This window comes from Manis javanica, chromosome 10 (genome assembly GCF_040802235.1).
Source record: "Manis javanica isolate MJ-LG chromosome 10, MJ_LKY, whole genome shotgun sequence".
NCBI classification, from domain to species: domain Eukaryota; kingdom Metazoa; phylum Chordata; class Mammalia; order Pholidota; family Manidae; genus Manis; species Manis javanica.
The window spans coordinates 31,259,772-31,283,106 of record NC_133165.1 but is presented as its reverse complement, the minus strand read 5'-3'; the positions used below and the strand labels follow the sequence as shown (position 1 = coordinate 31,283,106).

Here is a 23,335-nt window from a genome sequence, read left to right as displayed (position 1 = left end):
CCAATCTTAGTGATCTAATCCCAAATTGGGCCAAAGGCTGTTTTCTAATTTCTAGGTGAAACTAAAGAGAGCAAACAAGTTTTCAATTTTACAGATTCTCTAACTGGAAATCTTCAAGAGAAGCACTGGGCAAAGGTGTGAGTGGTGAGGTGGATGGTAGGGTAAAGTTTTCCATTAGACACCGCCTGAGGCATATCCCTGTTCTGTGAAGTGGAAAAAAAAAATCTTTTGGGCTTGCTCAAATAAGAATGAAACCTGCTTTGGGATTGTGGTCTGACATGTTGTTGTTGAGGTGCACTTTAATTATGACCAACAACCACAAAGATCATGAGGCAGGCCCTTGGTCGGGCCAGTGTTCCAGCAAACACAAACAGTGGCTCCTCCCAGAGCACAGGGTCAGCACTCCCTGGCTTCCTCAAACTACAAGTCTGGAGCTTCCTGATAGAAGTAGAAACACAAAGGATGATTGTGTCTCTTTTCTAGACCTTTGCCTTCTTTCCTTTGCCACACAGAGATGAGCAGATAGCCATGGATGCTCTAACTCCACATTTCACATTCCAGCTTTTTATTTAACTAGGTGTTTATTGCTTTGCTTTAGCCACTTAACAAATATTTCGTGGGCATCGTCTGTACGTCCAGCACTGCGTTAGCACCGCAGAGTGCTGGCATTTAGGATGGGCATTTGAGGAGTTTGACGAATTGTGGAGGCTCCCCCGTTGCCACTTGGTAGAGTCCCATCTGATAAGATTCAAATCAGCTCCTCTCCTGTACAGACTACAAGTGCATTCCCCAGAAAAGCTCTCCATTTTCCCAACCTCCAGGCCTCTAATCATGTTGCTTCTGCCTGGAAAGTGCTTTCTCTACCCTTTCTGCTGGAAGATGTTCTCTCCTCACCTTGTTGGCTGGGCCTTGTCTTCTGGTGGGTCCAAAAGAGGTCCGCACCGAGATGCTGATCCTCCCTGGTACCCGAGAATCAGGCCGGAGCACCTTTCCTCCAGAGAAAACCTACTGTTAGGCAGGCCCTGCGCCAGGGCCCGGGGACCCCCAGCTGACAAGGGCTAGTTCCTGTCCTCAGGGAACTTACAGTTACGGATATAATAATATGCGGCAGCTGGGAGAGGAGTCGGCCCAGGGCTAGGGCGGGGCACTAGGAGACACTAGTCATTTCTCCCGGGACTGGGAGGGGGCCTTCCTAGGTGACGTCATCCTTCAGGTGAGCCCGGGCCGCCGAAAAGGAGCGTGCCAGGTGGCCGAGAGAGGAGAGGAGGGGCGTTCTTGACAAAGGCAACATCTTAAGCTCGGGAGCTGAGTCATTGAGTGAAGGGGAGAGGCATTCTATTCTTGTTTAATTGAAATAAAAAGCCCAAAGCTCCCTGATGGGTGATAGGATAGGTAGGTCTACCTACGGAGAAGAGCCCTAAAACGGCTATGACAAGTAAAAAAGGCAGAAGACGAGCAGGTCTATTTTTACACATTTTCAAATACTGTGAAAAAAAAAAGCCAGGACGGATGCCGAATGCTTTTATTGTTTTCTTTATACTTGCCGGTATTTTTAAATCTAAAATAATTGTCAGCGTTACTTGCTGCCCACGCTCTTCTCCGTCTGTAGGGGGCGCACCCTGCGGCCACCCTGCACCGTCAGGGTGATGGGTGGGGCCTCCCGGGCCAGAGCGGGACTGGCGATTGGCTGGCTGCTCTGTGTATCGCGGGGTCCCGCCCCCACCATACGTCACATGACGCAGCCCATCATGGCGGCGGGAGCTCGTCTTCCCCGGCGCGCGGCTCCGCAGGGTTGCTGCCGTTGCTGCTGTTGAGAAGCGGCGGCGGTGGCGCAGGCGGCGCAGGCAGGCGGCGGGCGGGAAGGATGGTGTTTCTGTGGCCGGAGCAGCGGGTGCGGACCAGGATCCGGGCTGCGGTTTGGCTGAAGCGACGTGTGCTTGGGAGCAGCCGGCGCGGGTGTCGCTGAGGCAGCGGACGGACGGACAGACGGACGAGGCGATCCGAGAACTTGTCCTGGGGCCGCGGCGGAGGCGAGATGCTGGGGCCGCCCGCGCTGCTGCTGCTCCTGGCCGCCGGCGGTGCCCGGGCCGCGCCGCTCCCGCAGACAGGTGCAGGTGAGCGGGCCCGGGCGACGGGCCCGGGGAGCAAGCAGCGGCCCGGGCGGCCTCGGCGCCGAGAGTCGGAGGGCCTGCGGGTCGAGAGGCCGCGGGGAGCGAGCGCTTGCGAGGTTTTGCCGCAGGCGCGGGGGCGGCGGCTGCTGCTCGCGGGCCGAAGCGGGGGCGAGGCGGCGCGGGCGGGGCGGCGGCGAGCGGGCGGCAGCGACCGACCCTTCCGGGGGCTGAGGTTCGGGCTCGGGACCTGTTGCCCCGAGGTCCTCAGCCTACATACCTTGCTGGTAGTTCTGCTCCCCTTTCCAAATGTCACCTGCCGCCTGTGCTTTTCTCGCATCTTACAATAACAACTGTTTCTTAGCGCTGATCGTACTTAAATCCAAGTGACTTGGGGGCTGTGCAGTTTGCTTCGCTCCCTTCAACTTACTCTGAAGTTGTAAATTGATTTTAAACGCAGTGCGTTTTATTCGGATTGACTCTCTGGGGATGAGAAGGAAACAACTCTATAAATATTTCTGTTTTTCGAAAGCCAGTGATTCGAGTAGCTGCCTTTGAATAACTTGACAAAATGGCCCAAGGGTGATTGAAGTTTCTATTTTAGCTACGTCAGTGTGTGGTTTTCTTTATTTTCTCCCCATTTTTTCGATACCGTTTTTCATTTGTTTATTTTCCCACATAAAACTTCAGCCCAGGAAAGCATCCCAAGTTGGATAATTTTTTTAAAGGAAAAAAAATCTAGCCTAATTTGACATTATCATCTGCTTATCTTTGAAGTGAGGAGAGACTGAAATTTCATATTCATGCGATTTTAGAGTTGGAATTGACCTTAAAATGTAGACTGGTTTCTTCATTTTGCAGTTCAATATACCGAAGCCCTAGGGGTCAAATGACCTATCCAAGGTGACACAGCTAAATTGTAGGCAGAGCCACAACTAAAACCCAAGTCTTAGAACCCCTTAGTTTTGTGATTTTTCTGCTTCACCTCCTAGGGTCTTTTAACTCTTGAGGAATACTCTTGAGGTCAACAGTTAACTGGGTACAGAATATGGAAGTTACCATCCCCAGTAAATTCATATTTTTCAAACACATCTACAATGATAGCTATATATGATTGTTTTAAGAGCCGTCCCAGGTTATGTCATTTAGTGCCCTTTAGTTGAGTATTAACTATTATCGTTGTGCCATATAGTGAATACGTAAATTTCTGCCACTTGCCTTAAATCAAATATTTGTAAGGGAAATCTGTTTCCTGATCTGGTAGATAAAGAGGAGTGACTATTAGAAATGTGTGGGCAGCCTAGGTAAGAGTCACAGAGAGTTATAAAAGACTATATGGAAAGGTGTTGATGTTGATAGTGAAAGATATTGATGGTGAAATTAAAAATTAGCACCAGAGTAAGATTGTGGGTAAAGAGGATTTATGTGAAAGGGATTCAAGAAGTTTCCAGATGACTTTGCACTTAATTGGATTTTTTGTATTTTGACAGATTCTGTGTAGCAACCTATGGAAATGTGTCTGTAAACTTCTTAAAGTATTTTTTTTATTCCATGCTTTTTTATTGAGGTATGAATCATAAAAGCTAAGGGTTTTTATTGGTGTGTTGTAAACCAAAGCAGCCAGGAAAATTAATCTGTAAGTAGAAATATCAAATCTTGATATAAATAAAGCATAAAGAAATATTTGGTGATTGATAGCAACTTTTACAGATTTTCCCTTCATATTCTGTTCCTTGGAGAGTATATGATTAGACATGTGGCACATGGCTGATTGGTACCTCGAGTTAAATGCTGTGGAAAATATGGACAGTCACACATAGATTTGGGGGTTTGTATATTCATCCAAAAGAGATTATTATTCTTGGTAATGGGGAGGATTTTGACCAAGATGTATTAGACCAAGAAGAAGAAAAAACCTTTGAGCTAATTCTGATAAGTGAGGTCAGTGGTTAAGAAAGAGGAACTCCTCTTGAACATATATATATGGTAGATAAAAGAGCAGTTAAGTGTTTAGAACATTTTTTCAAGATTTTGATTACCTTGGGCCTGGTTCTCTATACATGATGGTAGGGGTGCCATTTTCTAACTAAGGATATCTGTTGCATGGAGTCTTTGCTTCCTTGGCCTTATTCTTTCTACTTAAATTTCAGGCTGGTTAATAGTAGTGCCTTGGAGAAAGCATGGCTTACCAAAAATGGGCTGGAAAAAATACTAAATTTTATCTTTTTGCTGGCGCATTTATACGGGGAAAGAAACGAGGCAGTTAACTAAAATTGAGCACTTAAATTGAGTTCTTCTATCCAAGGTTTCCTTGTCATCCAATATCATTTCTAGGTTTGGACGTTGAAAAAGGTATTTACCCATTCAGTCATAATAAAACTTCATAAATACGTAGACTGCTTTTGCCCATCAGGCAAGAGGGCATTTCTTCGTTGAACTTTATTTTGGTCTTCTCTTTATCACTCCAGGACCCTTATTCCCTCTCTTGGGGCCTCTTCTGAGAATCTATATTTCTGCAAGGACCTTTATGTAGACTGAGATCTTGGTGGTCCTAGCTAAGAAGATTATATAAAGGGAGAAAGTCCACTGTTTCCACACATAGTTAAATTACCAGACTAAGATTACAGTTAAATTATTTTGTCCAGGTTGTATTTATCTGATCAGCCTCTTAGAAAACCATTTACATGCTTTTTGTAAGATTCTCAGGGTTCACATTATAAAGAAAGATTTTGTATTTATATGTGTGAAGCTATTCCTCTAAGCCCACAGTTTGTTGTTAATATTATGGTAGTGCTTAGTCAAGAAAACCACTCTGATTGTTCTGTGGCATATTGGGTCACAGAGTACAGAGGAAGCCTTTCGCAGTTCCAGATAAAAGAGTTCACAGAAGTCTGTGGAGCCGGTGGGACTAGGCTACTGATTAAACGGCAGCTTGTGAAACCGGGGCTCTCGTTTTAGATTAAACAGACTTAGATCTTGAGAATGATTTCTGAAGTAAAGGAAGTGCTTTCTAAAGTGTGAATTTTTGTGTTTATTTTAACACCTTCTGAGAAATATGATTTTCAACAGGCGTTTCATGCAAATTATTTCAAGATTTATGGCTACAAGGCTTGAGATTTGATTTAGGCTGGGAATGCTGTAATTGCTTTCAGTTGGTGGTGTTTTCAGGGTTAACTAAGTATGCTCACTTGCACAGTTAGAAAGTCTGTCCAACAGTTTTGTAGCTGATCAACTTTGAAGTTATCAAATCCCTACGGTTTTGCTGATACCAATGTTCTGACTGTTCCTGCAGTTCTCTTGAAATTTAGAGAGTCCTCGGGTCCACTCTGTCACTTAGATAACAGCTGTACATAAAATAAAAAAGATGTTGCAATGTAAAGGATGGCAAGGGTTCTGAAACAGTTAAGCAGAGAGGTCTTCAAAAAAGTCCTTGTAGGTGGACATCTACAAAGAACCCAGTTGAGAGTAAGTCATGAGTCAGTTACAAAGGAGCAGACAGTGTAGACGGAACTCGGACTTTGAAGTTGTTCTGGATGTGAGGTCGCCTTCTGCCATTTCACTAGCTTTCAGACCTTGGGCCAGTTACTTGACCTCTCCCAGCTTCTTCTAACTCAGCTATTAAAAAAGTATGATAATAACACCTAAGGACTGTTTGGGAGGGTGAGGTGGCATCACAGAGGAATGCCATGTCTGCTACGTCTTAGTCTCCTGGCAACGTTGATTTCTTCATTGCTTCAGATTTCTTTGTAAATGGTGGGTTATCATAGAATTGACCAATGGTAGGTGCTGTGGCTTCAAAGCAGGAACCCAAAAGTAGTAGCTGATTATCATGGAATGCATAGAATCTTCTGGATTTAAAAAATCTTTGTTGGACAGTGACTGTAATGGGGTATGTGGGGGGGACTTGATAATAGGGGGAGTCTAGTAACCATAATGTTGTTCAAGTAATTGTACATTAATGATACCAAAAAAAAAATCTTTGTTACTCAGAATAACTTGTTATATGATAAATGAAGAAATGCTTTAGAGAGAAATCTGGCTTATTGAAGTATATACAGGCTGGTATTGTTTCTCCTTGAAATTCATAGCATTGGGGAATTATGCTAGAAAATTTTCAGATAATCTGGCTTAGTCCACTTTTATGTAACAAACCTGTTTTGAAGCATCAGGATGACTAAAGCTCTTGCGTGTGAACAATTGCTGGTTTTAATTTACTTGAAGGAGCTGCGTGCGAGCAATCTTAGTTGATCCCAAACAAAATTGTACTCTTGCATGAAGCATCCCTAAAGGTAGCCGGTTGGCTGGGGCTGTGGCAGCCAGCACAGGGCTGAGGCTTCCCCCAGAAGTGTTTGCAGATGAGTGTGACTGACGTGCTTTCTCCGTCTTTTAAAGTCATGTATCTTTGCCGTTTGTAGCAGTACTCTTCTCAAGATGTTCCTTTTTTTGTTCAGACACGAGGAAAGGCTATTACAGAGGGGAGACTGCACACACATTCCTGGCCTAAAACAGACGGTACATCTAGGGTTGTTTTTAGATTCGATTCTCAACTTTTCTGTCAGTCTTCCTATGAAGACTCTGAAAGAAAGTGGAGGAAATAGGGTAAAATCAGTGTGGTGGAGCAAATTTTGGAGTGACGTATTTTTAAATCTTAGCGAGTGACTAATTTGGAACCATGCCTTGGCGTGACAGTTATTTGGCTTATACAAGAACAGGTATATCAGAAAAATGACTTAAGTATTTAAAAAAAAAGATTTTTTTTTTTGCAAATGTTAGCACAGGGCAGAGATTCCAGATTTCATTTGACTTTATTGTGAGTCAAGTGGGAAAAATGAGAACTGTTGATGCCAAGTTCTTCAGGTGCCTGAAACTACTTAATATGAGTACCTTCCGTTCTCCTTGCCCCATCTTTTTCTAGACCAGTGCCTGCCGTTTCTCTCCTGACTACAAAAGTGACTCTACCTCTTCTGCCTTCTTGGGCTTTGGGGGTGGGGGTGGTAAACTTTACATTTTGTTTTTTACACTTTGGCGGATTTTGCGTTTACTATGTAATATGTGTTCATTTTAAATGGCTTAAGTTACCATCAGGTTAGATCAGTGTGGCAGGACCATGTGCTGTGGTGTGGCTGAGCAGGCCCTGGCATCCAGCATCTGACCCCAGTTTGGGAAGCATTGGCCAGGGGTGGCCATTGTAGCCAGATTTCCACTTAGGGTATTTGTTGTCCCTGCCTCCACTCTCCCCCTTTTATGGCACTCTAAGAGCTAAATTAATCTGTATGTAGTTTGCAAATTTTCTAACAAGTTCCCATCTTCCAGCCCTCCACATACTCCCTCTGTTTTCCACTGCCTGACTCTCTTCCTTGGGTCTATAAGTGCTGTAGTCTTCTTTGTTTTTTTAATGTCTTTGCATCCCATTTTCCTCCTTTTTTCTTGCCCAGTCCTTAGAGATTCCTACCCCTAATGAACTAGAGAGTTTACCTCTGGAACAAGGTGTTCCATGGGTTGCAGGTTGAAAACATTAAAACTTTATTTACATCCTTGAATAACAGGGATTTGAGCTGCATGGGCCCACTTATATGTGGGTTTTTTACAATAAAGATACAGTCTTTGTAATTGGATGTAAGGCAGCAGGTTCCATTTGGAATACAGGGATGTAAGGCAGGGTCATATGGTTGATAGATGTGGTAAAGAAGAAATACTGTATGTAGTGGCCCAAACGGGGATCAAACCCATGACCTGGAAATTATTATCACCACACTCTAATCATCCAAACTAGCTGGCCACTCTCTGGACCAAAGAGAAATGCCAGGATCTGAGAGGAGCAGAGGAACTGTGGCCCAGGTCATGTCACTCAGTGGAAGGAGGTGGGAAACCTTTGCAACTTCAAAGTGTATGCCTCCCAGACCTGGCGGGCCTGATCCACTGGTAGGCAGGTGTTGCCACCCCCCTCACAGGGACCAGTAAAGCAGCGAATCCAGCCTCTGCTTTCTGTTCTGTGTTGAGCCTACAACCTCCTGTTTCTTTTCTACTTTCCTACCCTTTGTTGCATCTGAAGTGACTTGACTCATTTTATATACAGTAGGTTATTAGTTAAGTTTGGGAAGAATCAAAAGTAATACACGTATTTTCAACTGCACGGGGGTCAGCACCCCAACCCGGGTGTTATTCAAGGGTTGTTCAGCTATATTTTCATTTCATCCTTTAAAACTTTTGACCTATGTGAATTTTTAAGGTGTAGAGTATATTGATACACTATCATGTTTTGGGAGTTTGTAAATAAATTTAAATGAAATGGAAGGAATGTGAAGAAGATTTACTGATGGGCTGTGTAATTAGAAATGGTTTGGATTCATTGTGCCAGTCTAGCATTTGCACTTAGCAGATACCACTTGTTTCTTTAAATCCTGTCTCTTCACCTGACTGCAAGGACTGTGTCTCACGTCCTTGGTATTTCCAGTGTTTGCCAGGTCTCTCGGTTGTCGATGCTCACTCACATCACTCACCTCACATGGCGGTGAGGGCGATGAAGGCGGCACAGGAGAAGTAAGATCAGCAGATCACTCACTAGTCCACAGAGCATGTGAGCTACAAGGAGAGGGTGGGAGCCCAGGGCCTCTCATTCTCTGCTGAGCCCTGCTCTGCATATGGCCTCAGTCCACACCTGGAATGAAAGCCATTTATAGCTGCTTCATTTTTAATACTAAACTTTTTCTGTTAGAACAGTTTTAGATTTACAGACAGGTTGCAGAGATAGTACAACGAGCTCCTGTATATCGCATGTTTCTGTATAGCCGTTACCCAGTTTTCCCTATTGTTAACATCTTACATTAATGCCATACACTCATCACAACTAGGAGCCGATACTTAGTACTACCCAAGTCCGCGCTTCTCACGGATTTCCGTAGTGTTTCCCTGATGTCCTTTTTCTGCTCCAAGATGGCACATTGCATTTGGTCACCATGTCTCCTTAGGCTTCTCTGGCATGTTCTCTTTTTTAGATGATGTAGACAGGCTGGAGGAGTTACTAGTCAGGTGGTTTGTGGAGTATATCTCCACTGGGGTTGTCTGATACTTTTCCCACAATTAGACTGGGTTATGGGCTTTGGGAGGAAGACCACAGAGTTGAAGTGCCCTCTTCGTTACATTATATCAAGGGTACATGCTTTCAACTTGCTGGGTCCCCGATCACCTGGCTGAGGCGCTGATCTGAGGCCCAGCTCCCTCCACTGTAGTTACTTCATCTCCCTTCTGCATAGATGTAAGCACAGCCATGGGCTGGTGAGTTACACTCCACCTCCTTTAGGGAGAAGTATCTATATAAAATAAATTAATTTATATATTCTTCCATATGGAGATTTTATTGCCTTACTCTGTTATTTGTTTATATTAGTATGGACACATGGACATTGATTTTACATTTTGGGTTGTAATCCAATACTGTGTTATTTATTTTGCTGCTAAAATTGTATCCTCTTTGGCCATTGAGAGCTCTTTCGGTTGGCTCCTGTGTCCCACTGACATAGTCCCATTTTTATTTTTCTTAGTACTTCCTTACTTCCTGACACTACACGAAGCTGTGGGCTCCCCTTTGATATTCCCTGCCCCAGCCCTAGAATCAACCAGTTCTCTGGGCTGGTTCCGCTATGGTGGGAGAAACTAAGATCTGGCACTGGATGTGCTCACTGCCACCAGGTCATTTATAATAGGGCTGTGATCCTCTGCTTCCTGTATATAATCCTAGGTGTTGGGAGTAAAGGAGAGGGGGAGTAAAGGAGAGACTTTGGAGGGACAGGTGCTCTCGGACAGATGCCTTGGAAGGGCCTGCCCATGTTTTCCTTGTCGCCTGACCGCCTATCAACCAACCACAGACATCACCACAAACACTCTCACATAAACACACCCCATGTTTGAGATACTGGCAGGGAACTATTTTAATTTTTACAGCAATAGATATTCAAAAGATGGATTTGATTTATTCTCTCAAAGAGCAGCCTGATCTCTAAGAATAGAAGGGAATCCTTTTAGGCTTAAGAATTTAGTTAGAACTATTTCAGGGGGTCTGTCAGCTTTGGAAATTATTGAAATGCAACTGGTTCACCTGGTCAAGGTTCAGATGAAATGTCCCCTGGCAGATCTCTTGAGGAGAATGAGGGGATATAGACTTGTTTGATCTGTTACAGAGCTTTTCATTTTTTATTATGGAAAATTTCAGATATGTACCAAAGTAGAGTAAATAATGCTATGAACCCTCATGTAACTATTCCCCTGCATCAACAATTTTTAATTTATAGTGAATCTTTTCCCCCTGTACCCTTTCTGCTGGCCTGGCCCCCCGTTTTTTTTTATTTTATTTTTTTATTTTGGTATCATTAATCTACAATTACATGAAGAACATTATGTTTATTAGGCTCCCCCCTTCACCAAGTCCCCCCCCACGCCCCATTGCAGTCACTGTCCATCAGCGTAGTAAGATGCTGTAAAATCACTACTGGTCTTCTCTGTTGCACAGCCCTCCCCATGCCCTCCCCCACACTATACATGCTAATTGTAATGCCCCCTTTCTTTTTCCCCCCGCCCTTATCCCTCCCTTCCCACCCATCCTCCCCAGTCCCTTTCCCTTTGGTAACTCTTAGTCCATTCTTGGGTTCTGTGAGTCTGCTGCTGTTTTGTTCCTTCAGTTTTCCTTTGTTCTTATACTCCACGTATGAGTGAAATCATTTGGTACTTGTCTTTCTCCTCCTTGGACCCCTGTTGTTTTGATGTAAATCCCAGCCACAGTATCAGTTCAGCTGAAGATGTTTCAGGCAAAAGTAATGTTTTTATAAAACAGGATCACTTGCATCAAGATCACCTAGGTGTTTGTAGAAATGTAGAATTGGGGACCCCAATCAAACCAGTGGAATCAGAATTCTGGGGTTGGCTGGGATATCTGCTTTATAATACTTTTTTGGTAGTTTCTCTGCTCCTACAACACATGTATTTTATCTTCTACTAAAGACAAAATGATATCACTTATTTAATAGAAATTTGTTGACTTGTGTAACTAGTGAGCCTCAAGGAAGGAAGAACAATTTAAATTAAAAAAATTAATGGCAGCCCATATATTCTGAAGTGATCTCTACTCCTCACCACCATATGTGAATATTATCCAGGAGAATCTTCCTGTGAAGAGTACATATTAGAACTACAAAGGAACTTAAATACTCCTGGGCAGAACACTGATCTACATACCTTTTTTTTTAAACTTCAGCCCCTTCTCTGTAAGTCAGTATAATTAGTAGCCTCTTCACATTTAATGAATATCCTGTATAAATAAATCAGTAAAAACTGTGATCTGGTTGCCTGACAGTCAGATGCCAGTGCTGTGAGCTGAGAGCCTCGTGGTGGAAACATGCCAGCCCTGGGTTGCCAGAGTTTGGCCCACTGCACTCAAGACCAGCCAGGAAGCCAGGCCAGAGCAGACATAACTAGACATTCTTGATTGCCCAGGTGATAGATGTGCACATTACAACATGTGAGCCCCTGATTCTTCACCTATACGTTAGCTTGCTAGGTCTTTTTCTTTCAGTGTAATATGTCATTAACATCTTGGTTTAAGAAAGTTTATTTTTCTAAGCTAGTTAATTTTGGAATAGCCTAGAATTTGTAGCCTATTTCATATTTTTCAACACTACTCTTTTTTCTACCTAGCTGATATATTTGCTGTGGATATACTGATATGGACAAAACCTTATGATGACCTAAAGAAAGTACATGCTCTCTGGAACAGCAACATTGTAGTGATTATATAATTAGTTGGGTTTTATTAAGAGCATCATAGGCTCACATACTAGTAGAGATGTTCAGTACATGCTTATGCTTTGGATAGGAGAAAATCTACTTATAAGCATCTATAATACTGTTTTTTGAGAATGAAGTTGCTCTTATCCCAAAGTGAAACCCACTATCATTCAGTTTTCTCCTTGAGGTCCATGTTCAGAATCCATCCCCAAAATGTCTTATTCCCTTTTTGCTATACTGAACAGGAGACTTGATTTTGACATAATTGCAGCCTTTAATTACAGAAAGTAAATCTCTAAGACATCTTCGAAGTTAGAGGAGGATGAGTTTGCAATCATTTTGCACATTTTAAATACCTACTTTAACCAACTAGTAAGTGTAAAATTTTGTAGTTTTCAGCTTTTTATTGCAAAATCAGTGTTGTGATATATTGGTTACCTGACATATCAACCTTTGTGTTTTAAGTTTAGAGTATTTTTCACATTGCAAATGCTTCCTCAGAACCTTCAGTAAATCCAACCTGTGTTCCCTTTGAGAGGGAAAGCTGCTTCTCTCCCTGGCTCTGCCTGGCAGCGTACCTCTATAGAATGGTCCTCTATGTTAGCAGCAACTGTTAGTTTCTGAGGAACCAGCCTGCCGGCTACAGCGCAGAGCCCCACTTGACTCTGACTTCAGACTATTATTAAAATGCAGCACAGGGACACTGATTGCTAGTGAGGCACTGAAAAATAACAAACTTACCAAATTGTCCCCTGGGAACACTCACCAGAGGCCTGCTACCTTGGATACAGTCCAGAAATCTATAAATTAACTTCATTTTCTTGAAGAAAAATAAAATTAACTTCAATAAAAGATCAGATTACCAGAATTACTCTATAGGCACTTGGTAGACTTAAAATTGTGGAATTATAAATTCTTGTGTATAGAACTTTAGAACTGACATGCCCGTTTCCAGGTGAAGAACTGAAGCCCAGAGAAATTAAGGAGTGAATTCAATCCCATACAGAGTAGTGGCAAATGGAGTTCTAGAATGAGGGATTTTAACATCCAGTCTTCCCTGTTCGACAAGTTCACAGCCTCTTCCTGTTGAGAATACTTGCATTATGTGCACACATGCACACACGTAGACTAACTCCAACCATTTCTCCTCTGACTGCCTGAAAGTACCCAGATGAAATTTAAACAGAGTCGTCGTACAGCAGATCCCTGAAGTATCAAAGATAATTCTTTACAGAAAATAAGAAAACTAAAGTGCTGACGTCCATAATTGGGCTCAAAAAACCACATTTGCATTTAACTTTTTTATTTGTAAGAATAACCATTTAGTTTCTACCTATGAAGTGAAGTACTGTTTAATTAAAGGTGATAGAAATATTTCTGGCTTTTAAAAAATACAAACTTGTAAACACGAAAAATACTTTAAACACCATTGATTTGTATGCTTTTGTGGAGGTACAGACTCTTGTAAGAATCTGCCAAATGCTCTGTATCTCCTTATCAGATACTTTGTGTGTACTTTCAAGGTTCACAGAAAGGTATTAAGAAATGTACGTGGAGCTAGCCACAGATGTCATTTCTCTTTCTGTTCTTTAAGACTGCCTTCTTGGTTTCTGCATTCTCGGCTCTGACTTCCTTCTAGGGCTTAGTCATCGGCAGCATCCTTCTCTTCTGTCTTTGGTGTTTGATCCTGGATCCCTTCTCTCGGTTAATATGTAATAGGTAACAGCTTAATGTATTTATTTTCCACATAGCTTTATTTTACTTTTGAGTAACTTTGTTAGTATAAATTCTCAGGAATAGTAAAAAAAGAAAGAAGGAATAGTAAAAAAATGTGAACCATTTTTACTGTTCTTTGTCTACTGATCATGGTATTTCTTCCCCTGACACTTCAAAATGTTCTCCTCCTTTGCTGGCACGCGGCACACCTTTACCACCCCTGGTCCTCGCTCCCGCTTCCCATCCAGCTGCTGCTTGTCCCGTCCTCCGGATGTTCTTCGCCATCTCTTTGGGCCTCTTTCCCCTTCCCCTCCTCCTTTTCTCCACACTGTAGCTTACAGTTTTTGTCAGGTAATGCATGTGTATTGTCTAAAACGTGAAAGTTTTCACTTAGAGTAAGAATAGGGAACCTGCCTGTCCTATCCGCCTCTTCTTCCCGCGTACTCTGCTCTGGGCATCCTCCTCCGCTCTGAGCCCTATTGCTGAATAGTGCTTGAACCACCTTTTCTTGGTTTAAGTAGCTTCCAGATTTCTGCTACTTATATATTCACATGCATACACACACTCTCTCCTGTTTCCACATGGGTATTTATGCTTTGTGGTTCTATCACTGTTTAACATTTATATTGTTATGACTATCAATACTATTCACAGCTGACCCTAAAGTGTCTCTGGTGATTACATTTCTCTGAATCCTTTGTGTCCCATAGACTTGCGTTTGTTAGTTTTCCCTTAGTTTTCATGAATGTGTCATTAACTTGTGCCTTGCTCCTCAGCAGACATTGAAATCTCTGGGTAGGTTAGGCTGGGCTGCCCCGGATCCTATGCCTCCTCCAACCTTGAGGTGGCGGCTCTCTGGCTGCTAGCCTTCCTTTGAGAGGTCTGAGGCCATCTGATTTCCTTTCCTACATGGCTTCTTTTCCCCTCCTGGGAAGCTTTTTTTTTAATTTTAATTTTTTATTTTGCTATCATTAATCTACAATTACATGAGGAACATTATGTTTACTAGACTACCCCCATCACCAAGTTCTGCCCACATACCCCATTGCAGTCACTGTCCATCAGCATAGTAAGATGCTATAGAATCACTACTTGTCTTCTCTGTGTTGCACAGCCCTCCCCATGCCCCCACCACATTATACATGCTAATCATAATGCCTCCTTCCCACCCCACCCCTTATCCGTCCCTTCCCACCCATCCTCCCCAGTCCCTTCCCCTTTGCTAACTGTTAGTCCATTCTTGGGTTCTTTGAGTCTGCTGCTGTTTTGTTCCTTCAGTTTTTTCTTTGTTCTTATACTCCATAGATGAGTGAAATCATTTGGTACTTGTCTTTCTCCGCCTGACTTATTTCACTGAGCATAATATCCTCTAGCTCCAGTCATGTTGTTGCAAATGGTAGGATTTGTTTTCTTCTTATGGCTGAATAATATTCCATTGTGTATATGTACCACATCTTCTTTATCCATTCATCCACTGATGGACACTTAGGTTGCTTCCATTTCTTGGCTATTGTAAACAGTGCTGTGATAAACATAGAGGTGCATATGTCTGTTTCAAACTGGGCTGCTGCATTCTTAGGGTAAATTCCTAGGAGTGGAATGCCTGGGTCAAATGGTATTTCTATTTTGAGCTTTTTGAGGAACCTCCATACTGCTTTCCACAATGGTTGAACTAATTTACATTCTCACCAGCAGTGTAGGAGGGTTCCCCTTTCTCCACAACCTCTCCAACATTTGTTTGTCTTTTGGATGGTGACAATCCTTACTGGTGTGAGGTGATACCTCATTGTGGTTTTAATTTGCATTTCTCTGATGACTAGTGATGTGGAGCATGTTTTCATGTGTCTGTTGGCCATCTGAATTTCTTCTTTGGAGAACTGTCTGTTCAACTGGTCTGCCCATTTTTTAATTGGATTATTTGCTTTTTGTTTGTTGAGGTGTGTGAGCTCTTTATATATTTTGGATGTCAACCCTTTATTGGATCTGTCATTTATGAATATATTCTCCCATACTGTAGGATGTCTTTTTGTTCTATTGATGATGTCCTTTGCTGTACAGAAGCCTTTCAGCTTGATATAGTCCCACTTGTTCATTTTTGCTTTTGTTTCCCTTGCCCGGGAGATATGTTCATGAAGAAGTTGCTCATGTTTGTGTCCAAGAGATTTTTGCCTATGTTTTTTTCTAAGAGTTTTATGGTTTCATGGCTTACCTTCATGTCTTTGATCCATTTAGAATTTAATTTTGTGTATGGGGTTAGACAGTGATCCAGTTTCATTCTCTTACATGTAGCTGTCCAGTTTTGCCAACAGCAGCTGTTGAAGAGGCTGACATTTCCCCAGTGTGTATGTCCATGGCTTCTTTATCATATATTAATTGACCGTATATGTTTGGGTTAATATCTGGACTCTGTTCTGTTCCACTGGTCTGTGGGTCTGTTCTTGTGCCAGTACCAAATTGTCTTGATTACTGTGGCTTTGTGGTGGAGCTTGAAGTTGGGAAGTGAGATCCGACCCACTTTATTCTTCCTTCTCAGGATTGCTTTGGCTATTTGGGGTCTTTGGTGTTTCCATATGAATTTTAGAACTATTTGTTCCAGTTTGTTGTTGGTATTTTGATAGTGATTGCATTGAATCTGTAGATTGCTTTAGGCAGGATTGGGAAGTTTTTAAGATGCTCTCCATCTCTAAATTCTTAAAAGTTACAAAGTAGTGCCACATGTGGTATGAGTTTTTTTCCCCATTCATCCCACTCATTAAGGTGGATACTCAGTGGGCCATTTGAATCTGAAAAGTCATCCTTTAGTGCTGCAAAAATTTCATATACATCACACACGTATTTGGTGAATAACCTCCTCTTCCCTTTTCTTTGTTTTCCTTCTAGAACTGCTGTTTGGTGGGTTCCTTGGAATGAGCTTCTCCTCTCCTTTTGTTCATCTTTTTGTCTCTTCTATTGTGTGAGCCTTTAGCTTTTCTATTACATCTCATTTCTAGGAGTTTTTCTTCCACCCCCTGCCGCCACCCCCACTTTTTAAATAGCAACTTCTTGTGAATGTAATATCTCACTTTATTTCTGGGAATATTAATTACAGTTTTGTTTTAGTTTTTTTTTTTAACCCTGGCATTGTCTGTTTCCTTTGTGTTCCTTTTCATCTATTTGGGTCAGTCACTGTCTTACCTTTTTTAAAGAGGGTTTTCTCAAATCTGGTGATCCTTGAAAGTCTGCCCATGTTTAAGAGTGAGGGACATGGATGAGCAGTGTCCTCCACCCCTTCTCCTCACACTCCATGTTTCCTGTGCCACCAGTCCTGGGCAGGGTCTGCTCCCCGCCCCTCCGTTGTCTGGAGGGTGGCTGTAACACACACTGGGCGTCACCATGTGGGTGCTGTGTGATGTTGGAACAGCGCCTTTACCCCTCTGTTGCTCAGTTTCTTCATTTTGAAATGGGGCTAATACTCTTACTTCCTCAGAGGGTTGCTGTGGGTTGGATGAATTTAGAATAGTGCTGTACACATAGTAAGTGCCATTCAGGCATTAGCTGTGTTTATTACCACCTGAGACCAAACCACTGTCACTTCTCATGTGAATTATTATAATACCAGAAATGTGTTCCCTGATCACTTCATACAAAATAACAGCTCCCCCATCCCTGGCTCTCTGGTTGTTTCCCCATTGCTTGACATCACCTGAGGTGCCATGTATTTGTTCACTTGCTTATTGTCTGTCTCCCTGCATGAGAACGTGAGCAGTGCATGCAGGACTGTGTTCTTCCCACTTCTACCATTCTGGAACCTGTGTGAATGAAGGAAGTGTTGGTTGAATGAGTGAAGGTGTTGGGTGGGACTTGCTGACGGGTGGACTTCACAGTAATGTAATGGAGCTGACGTTCCAATAGGAGATCCCTCACCCCCATAATTCTTGTAATTATCTGTAGGTCTTTTATCTCGGGCTGGCTTTTAGTGTATGGAGCACCTAGTTGTATTAGGTTAAATTGTCATGGGTTTATTTTTCTGTGTAATACAAAGACATATAAGTGGGGCCTTATCAGATAGGAATCCCTTGAGAATCTTGCCTTTATGTGCTGTAGAATCTTGTCAGGGTCAGTATTGTCAGCAGTATCTGGCTTAGTTGTGAAGATAGTACTTAAAAAATAGAACTTTATTATGAAGAACTTTGAACATACACAAAAGCGAACAGAGGAGTATAATGAATTTTTTATACCCTTCCCCCAGTTCCAGTGGCCACTCCAGCTGCGTCCATACCACCATCTACTTCTCTGAAGAGAGAACTTTTAAAGACACACTGCTTATGAATACGTTTCAATTACATTAACAAGCATTTAAGTTGGACCTTGGGAAGCTGGAAAGGTTCTGAAACCATAGACTCTATCAAGGTGTTGTAGGGAATTATAAAGAAAAAGGTAAAAGTGTTTTTCTGGGCTATTTAGGGTCTTCCCTACCTAAGAAGTAAGGAGCACACATTTAGGTCATCTCCAATCCTCTGGCCCCATTGTACAGAAATTGTATTGGCTGAGTGTTGTGAGTCCCGTACTACTACTGTTGCTTTACCTGTACATGTCTGCAGATTTCAGTGGGAAGTTGTATGGGAAGACACAGTGTACTTTCCCCAGACATTAGTGGAACACTGAGGTATCCGGTTGTGTGTGGGAAGCCCTCGGAAACTGGCCATAAGTTCCTGCCTGTTCCTGAGCTGGCTTCCTGGGCCACAGGAAGAGCCTGATTCACAGGTGTTACAATGTCTAAGCCCTATGCATTACTCCACAGCTCAACTATGCCACCAATGTGATTAAGATTCTGCTACATATGGTATTATCCCTGCTGTCATTTTTCTAGGGTGTGAGGGCACAGGGCACAGTAGTGTGACTGAAGTCATCTAGACCTGACATTCCTGTGGCTGAACTCTGCCACCGTAGATGAGCTCTTTGGTGGCAGTGTCCATCCTTGTTAGTGCTTTTCAGATTGGCATGAAATGAACCTTGATAGTTCAGCATAGAGAATATAGCCAACGATGCTGTAACATCTATGCTGACAGATAGTAACTGCCCTAATGGGGGGTGAGGATTTAATAACGTGGGGAACTGTTGAACCACTGTGTTGTATACTTGGAACCAATGTAAGATTGTATATCAGCTGTATGTCAGTTTTAAAAAATTAACTTAATAAAAAAATGAACCTCTCATAACATTTTGATAGATAAGCTGAGAGAAAGAGTAGCTTCATATAAAATGATCTCATTCACAGCTTTTCAGTCAGCACTCAAATTAGATAACCTTTCGACAAGTATGAGAGAACAGTTAGCTTGGCTGACCTTGAAAATCACTTCTGAACCAGAACACTGATTAGCAATAGTGTGATTTATTTTTCTAGGCTGTTGATATTCTGGCTTAGGGGTCTTTGTGGAGTCTCTGATTCATCAACTAGATCATCAATGCAACATTTACTGTTCTGTGTGGGTGATATATTTAGTACTGTGCTTCATTTTCCCGTTCTAATATTAGAATACCATTAGGAGAGTGCGTTATTTAATGTTAGTATAAATAGATGGATTGTTACATTAAGAGGCAAGGAAAACATCAAGCCACTTAAGAATCTGTGTCCAGGAAATCTTTTTGATAGGTGGGTTTGTAATTCTGAGGTGTTAAATAAGTAAAATGTGTGATTTGCAATGATTATCTAAAACTTTTTCCCGAAAGAACTACGGTGATGATTCATCTTACTAGTTCTCTAAGATGTACAGCTGCTTGTCAGGAAAAAGAAGATGGACTTGGTGGTCCTACCCTTTACAAAAAAAGACAAAACTGTGTATTTGAGAGGAGGATTTTATGTCAGGAACAGTTGGGAAGATGGCTGGTCCTTTGCTTCTCTGAGTTCTACCAAGTTTCCTTTTGTACCAGCCAAGAGAAGAGCAAGCAGAAGAGTGACCCTCACTTTAGCAGCTGTACAGCCCTTTGCATTCCCACACCATTGCCTCCCTGGAAGCCGGAAAAGCAGCATATTCTTGTCCTGGTGCCTGCCCTCAGGGATGGATCCCCTCCTAGTGAGGATGGTGTTTCTAAATTAATAAATTTATGGTGCTGTGGACTGAATGGGTTCCCTCCATCCCCCTCCTCTGCCAGTACCTCAGAAGGTGACTGAATTTGGAAATGAGGCCTTTAAAGAATAGGGTATGTTAAAGTGAGGCCATTAGCTCCTCAGTTGCCAATCCAGTGTGTCCTATAAGAAGAGGAAATTTGACATCAGGGATGTGAGAGCACAGTAGATGACTGTCTGCAAGCCAGGGAGAGGAGGCCTCAGAAGGAACCATCCCTGCTGATGCCTTCTTCTTGGATTTGCAGCCTCCAAAGCTGTGAGACAGGAGATTTCTGTTCTTTAAGCTGCCCAGTGTGTGGTATTCTATATGATGGTCTGAGCAGATTAATACACAGCATTCAGACTTAAACAGATTTAGAGTCATGCCTTAGAAGGTGTCTGTAAAGACTCCCTTCTTTCGCAGTGTTGGAGTGGAAGCCCAAGGGGCTGGGCCCACGAGCAGTGGGGCCCTAGTCCTGCGCTGGGCTTTCTGCCCAGTCCGGCACCTGCAGGGGCTCCCTCAGAGGAGAGGGCACCTTTGGAGCGCTTCTTTGCTGATGCAGAGTGAGGCTAGTCTGACAGCTTCCAGGGAAATGAGATTCTGAGAACATGTGAATAAATACTTGTTACCACAGGAGAACTTAAGTTGGGGGAAATTCACTTTTTGAGAAAACTTATTTTTTAAAGAAAACAACGTAATAGACTGCTAAAAATGAATCATAAAATGGGTAAATAGGGAATGTTTGTGGAGTTCTCAGACCTGGGGAATAAGTGATAAACTATTCTAACAGTGAGGAGAGACAGCCAGCCCAGTACAGTGTGCATCAGGGTGTGCTCAGTAATGGGAAGAAAGTCTGCCGAGTTAAGAGAATACAGTGATTGAGGGAATGCTGCTCTTACAGTCTGGTCTGACCCTGAAAACCAGTTTATTCTGTTCACCAGTAGATTAATTATGGCTCGCTCTCTTTCCCCTTCCCTCTCCTTCATCTTCCCTCCCTTGCTGAAGTTCCTTTAGTGGCTGTGTCTCTTGTCTACCTTCTGCCTGAATGCCAGGCTCTCTGCTGGGCCCTGGGAGTCACTGGTGGGGTGTATAGGCCTGGGCCCTGACCTCATTTAGCTTCCAGTCTAGTGGGGAAGACATGCGGGCATTTAAAATGTGCAGTGTGATAGGCTCTATGGTGGGGAAATTCAGGGTGCATGGGGGGTCCAAAGGCAGGAACTCTAACCTGTGGGATGTGAAGGATAGTCTCCAGTGGTGAGGATGAGGATGAATCTAGAGTAGGCAAGAATATAGATTGTAAATGGTCATATCTACTTTTTTCTCATATTAATTTTTTTATTTAATGTATGTGAAGAAATTACTAATAAATGGAAAACTCAAACATACACACACGAGGCGGGCCAGATACTGTAATAGATTCCCATATACCTTTCTCTCGGCTTGGTTCATGCTGTCTCTCCTCACACTACCCCACCCCTTCCTCCAACACCCTGCGATTTTCAAGCAAATTCCAGATATCATTAAATCAGTCACTATCCATGAAAGATAAGGACTACTTGTAAAAGCATAACCATGCTACTATTATCACTGCTAGGAGGAATGAGTCACACTCCTTAATATGGTCAGTTGCCAGTATTCGGATTTCCATTTGTCTCAAATGTTGTGATTTTTTTAAGAGTTTGAACCATAATTCAAAGAACACCATACATTGTCATTGGTTGGTGTGTCTTTTTAAATCTCTTAATCCCTTCTCCATCTTTTCCTCTCTCTTTCTCATAATTCATCAGGTCTTTCTCCATGAGTGTTTTCATAGCCTGTGTTTTGCTGATGGCATTCTTGGGGTGATACTTAATATGTTACACTGTCCTCTTTATTTCCTTAAAACTGGCATTTAGATGTTAAGGCTTAGTCAGATACAGGGTTAATGTTCTGTTGGCAGTGCTTTTGGTGGTTATGTTTTGTAGGTGGTGGTATGTTTCTCCATCACGAGGCATGTAATGTCTGGTTGTCTTTTTACATTATTAACTATTGATATAAATGTTACATGTCACGAAATAGTATTCTTTTTTTTTTTGTTTTGTTTTGAATAAGTATTTGAAAATGTAAACACTCTTAGCATGCAGGCCATACCAAAACAGGAGTGGGCAGGATTTTGCCCACAGGCCATTGCTTCCTGATCCCTGTTCTAGGGTACATATCTGTGATGTAGTAGGAAATAAATATTTGGTCTTTGTCTCCTTTCCTGGCATAGAGCTCCTAAAATCCTTGGAATTTCCTGAGTGATAGGAGTGATAGGAACATCTCTTGCTACTAGTAACAAGCCCCTTTCAGCCACACCTGAATTTATGCTGTTGAAGTGACTCTTGCTGAGCCCCTGCATAGCTTCAGGATGGGCTCTGGTGGCCGAAGGAGGCAGCCATGTGATTAGAGGGTTTGGACTTTCAGCCCCACTTCTTATGACTTGAAACACTAGGTAACTAAACAGTAAATAGAGGAACTTTCTCTTTATAAAAACTGTGTCAGTTAGTAACTGAAGAAGGAATAACAAAATTCGAATATCAGCAATTGATCATCAATTCTTTTTATCTGTGGACCTTTAAGTTTTTAAAATTTAATCTAAAAATGGATTTCCAGGTGACTCTTTAATTACATATGTTTTGAAGTTCTGATTGAGGGTCTAGGGAGAGATCTGTATGGTTGAATTAATAATTAGGTAGTATGCCTGAGTTACTCTGAGTCATTACTTAGAGGTTGTGTTATCCAAATTACCTGTCTGTAAAACAGGTAACACATGCCTCTCTCTTGGAGTTTCTCGTATTTCCTGCTTATTAAATCAAGTGTTAGATGTCTATTAAAATAGTTTGAAAACTATAAAATGAAAACTCCCAGTGTGCTTTCGAGATGCCAAGTATTTTTTAATCAGTGTCTTGGGGAAGCGTACAAGAACTCTAAGCCTCTGATTACTTCATTCTCAGTGTGTAATCGGTAAAGCTGTCTGAAACCAGAGGGACGCTCCTGTCGCTGTGGATGTTTTTCTTAGTAGATGATGGTTTGATTGATGAATTTCTGAATGCTGTAAATGGGGGATATTGAGGAAAGCTGTCTGTCTCATAGTTTCCTAGCAGTTGCAATCAGGAACCTTCCAGTTTTACCACTGGGGCATGGGGGTTTTAGTGGTCGTACCTCTCCACTAGAGTTTACTTCCTCTGTGTGGTTTATTCAAACCCATCTCACCTTCCAGCCTCTGCTAAGTTGGTTTGATTTCTTCATCTTATGGAAATTTTTCTTTCATTGTTATTAGACAGAGTTTTTAAAGAGCACAGTGCTTTTTGGACTGATCAGATGAATACAGCAAATAGTTTTCAAAAGTGGGGAACTGTAAAAATTTCTACTTGAGGCTACCTAGTAAATTTCTTCTTTGGCACTAATTTATGAGTCCTTTTAATAGGACTGGTAGACACTGAGGTTGAGCAGGCCTTGCATATCTGAGGAAATCTGAGTGCGGGAGAGCAGAGACCACTGCAGTGTCCGGCTGGAAGTAATACATTACCAAGGTAGGGCAAAACTCAGCATTATTAGTTGTTTTTAACGTGGTACGACTTCATGCCTACCTAATGATCCCCAGAAGACAGCTCTATATATCAGATA

At 42.3% G+C, this 23,335-nt stretch overlaps 1 protein-coding gene across 2 annotated transcripts in view; it reads left to right on the top strand.

Annotated features, from left to right (window-relative positions):
- Window positions 1–1,738: 1,738 nt before the first annotated feature.
- LMTK2 (lemur tyrosine kinase 2) overlaps window positions 1,739–23,335 on the top strand; it is a 96,329-nt gene continuing 74,732 nt past the window's right edge. The window contains exon 1 of one of the 2 annotated variants that reach the window (XM_073215075.1): window positions 1,739–2,108. In XM_073215075.1, the coding sequence (XP_073071176.1) occupies window positions 2,036–2,108 (73 nt within the window). In that variant the 5' untranslated portion in view covers window positions 1,739–2,035. Of the gene's footprint in view, window positions 2,115–23,335 lie in introns of both variants that reach the window. The other variant, XM_017672214.3, reaches the window with a different exon arrangement.